This window comes from Dermacentor albipictus, chromosome 8, assembly GCF_038994185.2.
Source record: "Dermacentor albipictus isolate Rhodes 1998 colony chromosome 8, USDA_Dalb.pri_finalv2, whole genome shotgun sequence".
Classification (NCBI taxonomy): Eukaryota; Metazoa; Arthropoda; class Arachnida; order Ixodida; family Ixodidae; genus Dermacentor; species Dermacentor albipictus.
Genome location: NC_091828.1, coordinates 63,786,539 through 63,800,168, shown reverse-complemented (window position 1 = coordinate 63,800,168; position 13,630 = coordinate 63,786,539). Strand labels below are relative to the sequence as shown.

The 13,630-nt window shown below is 45.6% G+C and overlaps 1 protein-coding gene across 3 annotated transcripts in view; it reads left to right on the top strand.

Moving 5' to 3' along the window:
• LOC135921769 (uncharacterized) overlaps positions 1 to 13,630 on the top strand; it is a 90,363-nt gene that overhangs the window by 52,050 nt on the left and 24,683 nt on the right. For all 3 annotated transcript variants that reach the window (XM_070523515.1, XM_070523516.1, XM_070523517.1), the window contains one exon: positions 4,508 to 4,670. In XM_070523515.1, coding sequence (XP_070379616.1) covers positions 4,508 to 4,670 — 163 coding nt within the window. The remainder of the gene's footprint in view (positions 1 to 4,507; positions 4,671 to 13,630) is intronic.

Below are 13,630 nucleotides of genomic sequence, written 5' to 3'. Positions count from 1 at the left end.
ATAAACAGTCGGCATCATATTGCTTTCGTCCGGACTTGTAGATAACAGTGATGTCATATTCTTGCAGTATTAGCTCCACCGCACCAGGCATTTTGAAGGGTCTTTAAATTAGCTAACCAACACAACACGGGATGGTGGTTGACTACATTGAACGGCCTGCCATTTATGTAAGGGTGGAATTTTCCTTTAGTGCAAATCCTGACGAGGCATTGCTTTTCGGTCGTAGAATGTCTGCCGCTTTCAATAGCCGACCGGCTAGTGTAAGATATCACCCGTTCAAGTCCGCTTTTCCTGAACAATTGAACGGCATCAATGCGTAGGCTACTGGCATCAGAGGGTATTTCTGAATTGGCGTCATCGTCGCAGTGTACAAGTACCGGTGGCGAATGCATGCGTCGTTTCAGTTCTTGAAATGCGTCGGCCTGCTGCGTTTCCAACGTGAACTGGACATCATATTTAGTTAGATATATCAGCGGCTCAGCGATGCATGAGAAGTCCTTGACAAAGCGTCTATATTAGGCACGCGTGCCAAGGAATGCATGGACTGCCTTCTTGTCGATGGGCAGCTGGAACTTTGCGATGGCAGCTCTCTTCTCCGGGTTGGGGCGGACTCCATATTTGCTGATGACGTGGTGCAGGAAGAAAAGCTCATCATAAGAGAAGCAGCACATTTCCGGTTGCAGAAAGAGCCCTGATGACATGAAAGCCTCTAATGCTGTCCTAAGACACCTAAGGTGATTGTCAAAATTTCTCGCGATGATGACGATGTCGTCGAAGTTAGAAAGATGGGCGTTATAACGTAAGATCATTCCAAACTGTTCTATTCCCATTCTGCACTCAGCCGTCCAGGATTGGTGAAAAACATTTTCGGACCACCCCCACTTCACCTGTCTGTCACGCGACGTCACAAAAGCTGCAATTGCTCCCTATATGATATGACGTATGCACACTGAATATGCATGTTTTGACTGAAAAAAAAGTTATTTCTGATTCGACACCTTTCCGCCATTAGCCCTCGGCTATTGGTCAAAAGTTGCCGGGCTGCACCCACTTCACCTGCCTGTCACGCGACGTCACAAAACCGCAAAAACCCACCGCGTCGAAGTGACTGATACGCGTTAAAGATGTATTAATATGCCGAACAATATTGAATTTTCTTCTGAATAGCGGCAGGCTGCCCCGTCCCGAAAAGCACAAAAAATTGCTGCCGCCGATCTCCCAGGCAAGGGTACTCGCACCTACCGAAAAGCATCGGTTTATTTGCGTGTAATGAAACAATTTGCGTGGCCACGTAACGTTTTCGAGCACTATCAACACGTTTACAACTTCGTTCTGCCCACTTTATTTTGCTGAGGATCCGTTTTATGGTCAGTTTCAAGCTTTCGTTGCATGCCGCCGCGATTGTCGACGATCCACAGTAAGCTAAGTAGGTGAAAACGGCCGAATCAAATGCGCCGGCAACACCCTCTTCATCAGGTTATCGATTTTCAGTGCACTGGCTCGGCCCCATCGAATCCATCTCCACTTGCGCGTGCTCCTCGCCTCTTGCGATCCAGTTAGATCAGACGAGCCGCTCATTTTAGGCAATGTTATTCGTTTTTCAAGCATAGAAAATTTACCTCCTATGAACGAGGAGAGTGTTCCATTGGTCAGCTGAGACAACCCTGTGGGTGAACGCCTGATGCTTCCGTTGGCGGTTAAGCGAATTTGACGTCAGGAGATTTGAATAAAAACATATTAGAATAGCTTTACGTTATATGACCTCAGGTCTGCCACATTACTCCCCCTAACACGGTGTCCATCAAGCCCTGGAACATTGCTGACGCCGAGCACAGCCCGAATGGCATTACCTTGAATCGGTAGAGGGCGCCTGGCGTGACGAAGGCGGTCTTTTCGCGACATTTCTCGTCGATTTCAATTTGCCAGCAGCCATACTTGATATCCATAAACCATAAGAGTTTATCGTTGTAGCGCCGATCCAATGCGTCCTCTATGCTTGGGAAGGGGTATACGTCTTCTTTCGTCATCTTGTACAGCCGACGTTAATCGACACAGACACGCAGGATTCCGTCCTTCGATGACGCCCTCTACTCTCCGGGTCTTTGGTGGCCGACGAAAATGACAACGATGGAGCGAGGCAGGAGGCTGACTTGGTCCTCAAGTACACTCAAGGCACGCTGACTGTGAGGTCTCTCCGTCGGTAGGGCTTGGTCTGCGGACAGTGTTATCGACTCCAGCCCTAGGTCGATGATTGCGCCGTGTTGGTTCAGGAAGCCTATGCCGAGAATTAAGTCCCATCAGCACTGTTGGAAGACAATGGAAGTGGCAGGGTAGGTTCATTCATTGACTATAATTATTGCCGTGCCGGTTCCCGCTGATGTTATGCGATGTCCTCCAGCTGTAAGAATATGAGGGCCGTCCCACGCAGTCTTGGCGCTCTTCAACTTAGCTGTGAATATTCCAGTGATGACGGAGTAATCGGCTCCTTTGTCCACTAAGGCGGTCACTGTGTTGCCCTGGAGAAGCACGTCGAGGTGTTTCGTTCTCTGTCCTCAGGTGCATTTAAGCCGTGTCGTCAGATCACGGCTTCGTTAACTCGCTTCGTTAACTCGTGCTTTGTCGGCGTATTGTTAGCTCCCAGGCTTCGTCGGTATGACGGTGTGTCGTTGCTGCATCGTCGAAATGGATCGTGGACCCTCATCTTCGGCGGCTGATGGTCTTCGTCACATCGAAGTAGAACAACCGTAACCACATCGACTGCCGCTTTTAGTTTTCCGGATAGGGGCATACGGACAGGTCCCGGGCGGGGCCAGTGTAATGTGAGCGTTGCGGCGACAGGTAGCGTCCTGGCGGCGGTGAATGGGACTGCCGTCGAAGGCTCCACTGAGTGGTGGTGAGGTAGTCGGCGATATTACGAGGGCGCTTCCCTCGCTGCGGGCGCGGATAGTTCACTGCGAATCCTCGTAGTCCCATTTTGCGGTACGGGCGCCAGCGCTATATGCGGCACGACCGTATTCGGGGGCACGCCAAACGTCTGTAATCTCCGGGGTGTTTCGCTAGCCGACAGGTGGGTGGTGTGGCGTCGTCTGGCGATGGAATCGCGGCGTCATGCGGCCCTGGCACGAGCGCAGAGGAAGACCTTGATGGCGGACGAAGGCAGCGTACTTGATTGCTTACGACTGCGACCGCGGTGGGTGTGGTTGCACGTCAAGAACTCCAAGCGATCGCTGAACCGCTTCTTCGACGAAGTCGGCATTCAGCTCACTTAAGGTTGCGACCTTGGGAAACACGTCTGCGATTCCTCGCGACCGACCGCTCTGAGGGTCTGCCGCAGGTCGTCGTGCCGAGTGATTGAACGTTTGTGTAGTTTATGGTGAACGGTCGGTGGTTATACTGCCTTGTCCGCATATCGAGCGTGTTCTAAATAGTAGAGGCCTCGGAAATAAATTGGACAACGGTCTTAGTCGGGTTGCGTATCAATCCAACGAAAGGCTCTTGCCTCAAACCGCGCATCAGGACAAGTTTTTTTGTCTTCTGGCACGTCTGGGTCTGCTTGTCGGAAGAGGCGAGCCATCTGCTCCGTAAAGATCGCAATGCTCTCGTTCATCAGCTGCATGCGGGTTTCCAGTGGCCCTTGCGCTCGCTCCTTGCGCAGGAGGCTCGCCAACGTCTGCGGGAAGCCGTTTCGGAACGGTTCCCAAGTCGTCAGGGTTGATTCCCAGTTCTCTAACCATGCCCTGGCCGTCTTCTAAGGCGAAGTACACATGCTGAAGCTTATCGTAAATGTTCCAGTTGTGGAATGCAGTGACCCTTTTATATATTTCCATCCAGTTATCCGGGTGTTTAATTGAAGATACACGGAAAGTCGTTGGCTCCCTGGGCTGTTGCAGCACGATGGGATACGCTGATTCTGCCATTGGGGTTGACTTGGCGACGATCTTACTGGCCGTCTGAGGCAAAAGCCCATGCTCCGGGGAAAGGTAAAGCAGAAGACGGCTACTGCGCGCTGTTTGTTCGAGATGTTGGTGTTGTCTTCTGCGTTCGGGCTTCGGCACGGCGTTTTGGGGGCGTGTGGCAGGTGAGCGCTAACAGCTCCATCAGATCTCACACAGTATTGGTGGCAAATACCACAGCAGCCATGGATATTATTAGTTTAGCGCTTGCAACCCAATGTGAACGCATTTTGTACGCAAAGAAATATCGTTGTCATCACTGCACAAGCTCTGAACGTTATTTTGTTTCAGCCATTTACATGCTCTATAGCATACATTACTTGGCGAGTTTAACGTTCGAATGCTTATTTACGCCAAGAAGTAGCATTGACTAACACGTTGTGAGAGTTTGAAAAACGAGAATTGTTGCAAGGTACATGTGATTTGGAAAAACGAATACTGTCTCCGCCTTCGCTCTACATTTTTTTTATTTGACAACTGTGTCTCAATGATGATCATGCTTTCCTTCTGCACATAACGTTGGTGAAATGTTCATAGCGCTGTTTTTTTTTAAGGAACGTTTACCGGCCCACCGTCCTGGTGATCCTGGCTCACATATCTTATACAGAACAAGAGATTCAGGCTCAAACCCCAGGAGTCGAATGCTATATAATGCCGCCTATCATTTACAGAATTCCAGAATCAATCCGGTATCGTTTGAAATACGGGCACACTTTGGTAAGTACAACCTCCACCTTTTTAAGTTAATATTGAGGATTAACGTCCCCGTCCCATAACTGTATCGCTGTTTCAGCGAATGCACGTTGAAGTCAGTTTGTGTTTGTCACCGTGAATTTGCTAAAAGGTGAGTAAAATTGCCAGGCGCCTATATATATATATATATATATATATATATATATATATATATATATATATATATATATATATATATTTATATATATATTTATATATATATATATATATATATATATATATTAGGGATGTGCGTATATTGAAATTTTCGAATACGAATCGAATACGAATAAGGCAAAAAGCTGTCTTCGAATATCGAATCGAATATCGAATATGTACGTACGTGGTAATAAAAAGCTGCAAAATGTGGTAACAATAGCTTTATAACGCTTGTTAAAAATATTGCATTTTACAACGCTGCTGCAGGTTAAAAAGACACTCATTACAGTTAATGCGCACAGGTAATAACAAGTAATGCTCTCAGTCAAGTAATGCACTTTTTAGTGATTATCATGAAGGAAAACTAACTGCTCAACATGTTCAGAAAGTAAACGCGCTGTATGCACTGTGACAACAATTCAAACGGTAGAAAAGACTTTCACTTGGAACTGAGGTGGCAGCGATGGCGAAGTACTTGTGGGCGAGTACGTGAAGCGGCCAATGCACTGCTACCACTCACAAGGATCCTTGCTCTTTTCGAGAAGATGCTTTTCCGTATTGTGTGTAACTTCCCTCTGACAGGCAGATACCAAATGAGCGTTCTCCTTGTTCATCACTAGACCGTCAAAAGCTCTCCATACAGTGAACACCAGGACACGACGCTGGCATGGCAGTGTCCTCACTTGGTTCTACGCGAGGTGCGCGGAGCTCCCTTGTTGCAATGCCAGATAATCTAACCAGACGCCTGGTGAACTTAAAGCTTGGATCAAGAAAAAGGTTGACCACTTCGTCAAATTCTCACTCAGCGAAACGAGTCTTGACAGATTTTGCGAGATTGCTAGCAAACGCTGAGTTGCCTTTGCAATCTTCGAGGCAATGCAGCATTCCAAAAATAATTAGAATTTGACAGGACAATGAGGGGTACTTTCCAGCACTAAGATCACAGTTGCGTCAAATAAGGTCCTCGATGCCTCCAAAAACTCCACTGCATCTCTTCACTTTGCAGAGTTAAAGGTATCTTAGCTCGTGTCGGAAAAGGTGAGTTCAAGTCTGATAGACTCCTTGATTTCAAGGAGCCCTGAGAGGATGAGGTACTGAGTGTTCCATCTTGTGTCAACATCCTACACAACATAGAGCACGTCTTTGTTCAGCTACGTCTGCAGATCGATCATTCTTTTGTGTGCATTAGGGCTGTGCTTGCAGTTCCGTACAATCGCTTTAGCCTCCTTGCAGAGTGTGTTCATTGTCGGAGTACACGACATTTCATTGCTGATCACTAGGTGCAGAGTGTGCGCAAAGCAGGCTCGCTGGAGCTAAGCCAGTCTCCTGGCAGCCACTCGGATATTGCAGCCGCTTGGATATTGTGGCCGCTTGGATATAGCGGCCGCTGTTCGTCACGATGTACTTCACGCAGTCGATTGGTATCTCCCAGTCGGTGCATAGATGCTCCAATGACGCAGCTATGTTCACAGCCGTGTCATTCTCCGGCATGTGTCGCGTGTTCAAAGTCAACTTTGTCATGTCGAACTTCACCGCAGGAAAATGACACGTGAGGATTACAAACCCCTCATTGGTACGCGACGTCCAGATATCGCTCGTAATAGCGAGCGTGCTTGTTCCATGTTCAAGTACTTTTCGCAGCTCGTGTCGTACCTTTGCTGTTGTGTCGTTGTACATGCGCGGGACGAGCACACGCGACCATTTTGTTCGAGGTGGCTGACTGTAGCACGACTCTACAGCTGCTTCGACCAGTGCTTTGAACTGATGTGGCAGAAATGGTGAAGAAATGAATGGCTGCCACATTCTGGTGAAGTGCGTTTTCATTCTTCGGAAACAATGACTGCTGTCTCTGCTGAAGTATGTCATCCAGTGTCGGTTGATTCTTCATTGGAGGATTTGCAGTGGCCTCTTTTTGGTACTCTTCCATCACCAAAGGCTGCTGCTTCATCTGATTTTGAATAGTAGTGGTCATTCCCGCTGGTATTTCAAGAGTATGTTCGCACGACTTGCACCGAGCTGTCGACGGCGAGAGCTTTGTGTAGTGCCGCCAAAGGAGACTTCTTCCGGCTTTCTTTTCTTGCTTGCTCGGTGGCTCGTCACCTGCAGTTGATGGCATTCTTAGAGAACACACCTGATCGAGGGCTGTATCAGCACTGAGATAGTTGCAAATAGCGCAGTGGCAGTAGCGTGTTTTGCGTTTGTCTCAAGAAGCAGCGCAGCAGGTAGCAGATATCCGCGATTACATGAGAAAAGCGGGAACACAAGGCGGGAGTCGTCCATGGCGATGCAACGTTCTCCTCGGACATATTTATTTCTTTTTAATTTCCAAACATCTAAAGATTGTCCAGGTAACGCTTTGCGGGTACATATTTTATCGCATATAGTTACATAGCCCTAAAGGACATCATATATGGTTATGAAAGAGCCATAGAATAAAGGTTGGTAAAAATAAACTGAAACTGATCGTGTCTCACGGGCGTCATGCAGATAGACTCAATCAGAGCATACAAATAATGAGCCGGTCATGCGAAGTTCTCAGTGAATAAACATGTTCTGAGGAGAACGTGGAGCAAGCATATAATTCGTTACATGTTCAATTATTCCACCTGTCAGAATATTCTCCGTTTCTATCGTTATTGGGCCATCTTCGAATATTCGGGAATTTCCGAATATGCATTTCTCGAATCGAATACGCTTCGAATAAGGAAAATATTCGATTCGTATTCGAAATTTCGAATATTCGCACACCCCTAATATATATATATATATATATATATATATATATATATATATATATATATATATATATATATATATATATATATATATATATATATATATATATATATATATTGACCGGTTATTGACTTGTTAATGAAAGGGTGATAGAGGCCGGGTACTTCGCGAAACGCCGCAGAGGGATTGTATTTCCACCGGAACACTAATATATATATATATATATATATATATATATATATATATATATATATATATATATATATATATCCCTATTTGTTTCCCTATCCAGTGAAGTGATTTCCTCTTAATTTGAACTTCTTTCACCCGCCCAGTAAACGGCATCACTTTACCTCTTTCTCATGCGCTGCTGCACGCTCAAGCCCGTGCGGCCGTTCGATATTTTCATAAAACTAATTTACTGTTCGGTTTCTTTTTTAACAAAGCGTGGTACAGTCTCAGTAAAATCTTCCTGATAACACTTCTGTGTGTATCCAGGAGAAAAGCTCAACATTATGACGGTTATTAGGCGAGTAACGGTATAAAGGAATCCTAGTTTATTTGCCCGGCAAATATCAAGCTCGTGTGCTTAGCAGGAAACTCTGCTCTGGTACAAAAGCTCAAAAAACAACGCTTACGAAGCACCCTGCCGTTTAAATGAGGCATAATTATGCGGTACAAATGTTCAAAAAGCCCACGTTTAGACCATGACCATCAGGATTAGTGAGCCCTGCGTATTTGGCACGAAAGTTACAAGTGATACTTACTAGGCGGACGAAATAAGTGTTACCGGCTGTGCTTTTCTTTTTACGAAAATGAAATGCTTTTAGCTCGCGTTGTCCATGGCCGTCAAGTGACCTTGAGCCAAAAGCCAGATCCGTTATCTGAGCACTCAGACAAGCCTTAGAACAACCGGGCAACGTTGCGAAAACAAACGACAACATTCGGGCTACCACTCAAAACTGATGGAAATGTGGTTCCCCCCCCAGCTCGTTGAACAGGACCGCATTACATACGCTTGTTACAAGTGACAAAATATCAATTACAAGTTCCTCCTGAGGTTTGTACGCAACATTACTGATGCGGTAACGTCTTGGACGCTGACGCTTTATTTGTCATTTCGAATAGCTGCGTTCAAAAGGTACATACTACGCACCATACGTTCAATTGTCATGTTCCGGTGCGGATACAGGGTTGCCTGTTAAACGCAAGCGGTCCATGTATATATATATATATATATATATATATATATATATATATATAAGAACTTGAGTACTCCCCAGTTGAAAAAGACAACATGAATTCCTGTCGCGACGACGTAGTGTTCTGCAGTCGCAACACAAAAGTTCTCTTGCGACAACCAGAGTTCTGTAGTCACAGGAACAGCTTTCTATCGTGACAGCGACTCTGACGTTACGACAGCAACTCTGACGTCTCAACAGAAAAGATTGTGTCGCGACAGCCAGGAGTTCAGAAGTCGCAACAGAAAAGTTCTGTCGCGACAAAAAGGGTTTATAAAGTCGCAACAACTTTCTATCGCAATAGCGATTCTGACGTCGCAACAGGAACTCCCTGTCGGGTCTACGCATATTCTCTCGTGGCGTTAGATGAGTGGCAATTTTATGTCGCAGTGACATAAGTTCTGACGCCACGACACATGCGCTTTCCGTTGCGACGCTTTAAAATTGTATGTCAGTTTCGCGTTGATGGTTCACACTGTAATTTTCTCTTGCATGATATTCAATCCATGCTGGTGCTGGTGCCGCGTCTTCATGCTGTGTCTTCAGCCGGTAGGGCGTCTTCACGCCCTACCGGCCTCCTCAATATCGGCCGCTGGTCAAATCATGCCATCTCTGGGAATGGCTGCGTATCCGTTTTGTTTTATTTGGTAAGATGGGGTGCAAAGGCTTGTGGACTTACATGTGCCATTACACTGACATATTAGTTATTTTGCCAGAAATATGACATAAGCTTTTGCCAAGCGAAAAAGAAGCTTTGGGTAGTTCTAGAAAGTTGCGTGAAAAGCTGTCTCGCTCGAATCTCATTATTCTGGTACAGTGCCGCCGTGAGAAGCCAGTATGCTGTCAGAATGAAGACTAATTCACGAATGTTTATGCAGCTATTTTGCACTGTAAACACGAAATATATGCGCTCTCAAAAGTGTAAAGAGCGACAGATAACTGCCGAAATTAGCATTAACAATTTAACAGTGTCCCTACTCGCCATTGCCTAATTCTGAATTTATTATTTAATATGAATATTGTACAGCAAAATTGATGTTATAGCATTCCGCGATGTACCTGTCGATGGTAACAACGCTATTGCTCTTCTAGAGAGGCGGCAGTTGACGCGGGAGAGTCATAGCGTATCTTGGCTCATAAATCGCAAATGTAAACATGAACGCAGACAGAGAATCTTGCTGTTGACATAGCCAAAATGTACGCTTAGAGATATGTACGGCGTGGTGCTTTGGTTCTGGGTTTGGAATGCTCATGTGCCAAGTTCGAATCCGTGGCAGGGAAGTTTTTTTCATTTTCTTTTATATTTCTTTTTTGTACTAACAAATTTACATAGCCCTAAAGAGGTATCTGTCAATTTTTTATTAAATATTGATCAAGAACTACAGAACTTCCGACTACACGACGTCACACTGCACACAAGAGAACGTGGGACAACAGAACGACAGAAACAATGTCCCAAAATACGACAGACTGCAATAAATTTCCTACTGTATTTCAAGTGGGAGGCTTTGGTGATTGTGCTGCGTAAACGAAATATCAGAAAGCTTTGGCGCACTCAATGAATGAATCGCCGCACCTCCACCAATATTGATGGAAGTATATATATATATATATATATATATATATATATATATATATATATAAACGAGAAGAAAGGGGGTTAACCAAGGGACCCGATATTTATTAGTCATATAATGAGAAGCCAACAGTTGGCTTCTCATTATATGACTAATAATTATCGGGTCCCTTGGTTAACCCCCTTTCTTCTCGTTTATTACATAACGAGGGTCTCGAATCCGGCAACATTGATGCCTTCACGTAGCATATGTGGGTTTATTGACCAGTTGCCTTCTCCCGAAAAGATCACGCTCTCGTGACGCCTGCGGCAAAAAAGACGTTCCACGTCCGCCGCCAAGGTCTGTGAGTGGGGGCGCTGGCTAACACTCCCAGGGTTCTACTAGTACACATAAATACCCAAGAAAGTGGATGGGGAAACGCCGCCGCGGTAGCTCAATTGGTAGAGCATCGCACGCGACATGCGAAGGTTGTGGGTTCGGTTCCCACCTGCGGCAAGTTGTTTTTTCATCCACTTTAATTTTCATTAATTTATCATTACTTTATTTCATTTATTAAGTACATGCAATTTACCCTATGTTGTACTTGGTGTCAGTGTTTGTTGGCTTCTCATTATATGACTCTATATATATATATATATATATATATATATATATTTATATATATATATATATATATATATATATCTTTGCGGTATGATAAAAGCAGAGAGAGGAAGAAGGTCGCGAGACGCTGGCTGCTGCGTGTTGTGACTACTCGGCCACCTTAATCCCATTGCCTCTGCTTGTATATGCACTGTAATTACATTCTGTCTATTGCCCCAACGTCACGGAAATATACTGGAGGAGGTGCGGGGACTCATTCATTGCGGGCTACCAGACTCTCTGCAATTTCGTTTACGGAGCACATTCGCCACAGCCGAGTACTCAAGTACTTTTACAACAGCACAACGTGTTATTTCGCAGAAAACGCGCACTACAAAACATGATTTGCGCCTATGACTACTACGTTTCCGACGATCATTCGAATCACTACACCACAAACACCTTTTTTTATATGGTATTTATTGCAGCCAAATAATATCGTACGTACAACCATAACGCGTACATGCGAGGTGCGTACAAGCGATACGTAGGAACAAGCAAAGTAGAGGCCATCCCTTTCCTTGCCGTGCGAATTACAACATTTACACGCAGACATTCACTTTGAGTGTTTATTGTTGCTATAAGCCTAAATTACTCTGTAAACGACATATTGCACATATACCAAGGGTCGCCTTGAATAACTAACTATGTCGCGGGTAACTAAGAGCAATGTGACAGCAAGCACACATGTACGTAGGCGCACTAGCACGCATACCTCAACCCTGTGGCTTGGAGCGCAGCGCCTGCGTGGAGAAGGCCACAGGGCGTTCAGTTTGAAATTTCAGCTCTTCCCGTGGAGCGTTGCAATGAAAGACTTCAGGCGCGATCGTTAGCGCCCATTGTATGCACGGCGCTTGTCAGCTCAAAATGACCAGGCCGGATGAGGGGCCCTTTAAGTGCAACATTTCGGAGTCTCGTGTGTTCTTGCTATTCTACAAAGTTCTATTTCGGGACGTTAAACGCCAGAAATTGGTGTTGTCAACGCGTGCTACGAGAACGCTTTCAATACCACCGATAGAAGCTCAAACATACCTTTTCCTTAGTCTGAATCTTTGCCTTGCAAGACCTATGCTTGAACCAGGCAATATGAAAATATAGTATCCAAGCTTCTACGTGTAGTCCAAGGTGGTGATAATGGCGGGCTTGAGGTTTCCATAGGCGGGGTTAGCTTCGCAGACATTGGCTGCAGTTGCTCCGCCTGCACGAGCGAAGGAGGTTTGAAAAATATGAAGCCGAACTGTATAACGGATGCGCGCAACCACCAGACGTTTCATGTGCGCGCAAGCATACATTATTCTGTGGAGCTTTATTCACTCTTGCCGCATCCGCTAACATGCATTACCCTGCGCCCCTCGGGCACACATATGTCTACGGTAAGAATGGTTCATCCCTTAACCCATCATTGCATTTGGGTCCACTTTAAAAAAAACAGCACGGGGATTCGCTCCTTTGTCATGACGAATGCATTGGTGCAGGAGATGGCTTCATTTATCTGCAACGCTAGAGGGCCTCCTCGTAGCCACAGCTGTCGCTTTTTTTCAATCCGTCCACATCGCTGTCTAAAACAAACACTGCACAGCTTTCACTGGCCTACAAAGTGTTTTGTGTATATATTATGAACTGAAGTACAGCGATTTAAATCTGCGATGATTCGTTAGCGTGAATCTACTGAATTCGGCAAGCTTGCTTCTGGATCCCCGTTGATCCCGCGGCATGGGACCTCGTGTAAGGCGTCGCATGCGTGCACTGTTTTACGCGTAATGCTTCTGCTAGTCTCGCCTCCCCAGAACATAGCCATTGAGAGCAGGGTCTAGATAACATAGCTAAACAAGTCACGGAGTTTAACACAAGCCTATACACACAACGCCTTTGTCACCGTATATAACCTACGGAGCCCCACATGCACGAGCACACACGACTAGAACAAAACAACCATTTTGCCCCGAAAACATGGCTGCTACAGCGAAAAATACCACGCGACTTATTCCACACTCCTCTTAGCATGTAGTCAAGCAAGAAGTCAAGCTTATTTCTCCTTAGTTGTTTTTTTTTCCCATCCACAGGAACAACCTAGATGAACAAAATTTGAGGCTTCCTAGTCGTCAAATGGGGAACTTGGCCTATGGTCAAAATGAATTGCACCAGCTGTGCCTGCCACGAGCACATAGGAGACCCCAAACACGTATATACCCTAACTCGTCCTCAGCACTAATGGCAAAAAAATTATTGTAACCGTCTTTACTTGCCCAATTCCTATTTCTTATCACAAAAACAAGTGGCGAATGTTTCATTCATCGCATGCTTCTGTCGTGCGCAACGGCTACGAGCTATGCTTCCGTCTTAGAGCCTCTCCTTGCATTTATATAGTAGGTAGGTGACAATGGGCAAGTTGAGACTTATATTGTCGCTAGGTAAGTATTTCGGGTGGAGTGGATATATATTTCTGGCTTGGGTGATAAAAAAGGAGCAGAATAGGATGAACCTGTGAAGGAACGGTAATATTCGCGGGTACAGATACGAGACGCACGCCAGTAAGAGTTAGCAGGCAATAGAGCTAGCTGTAGAACATCCTCGCTTGCGCTGGAGCGAA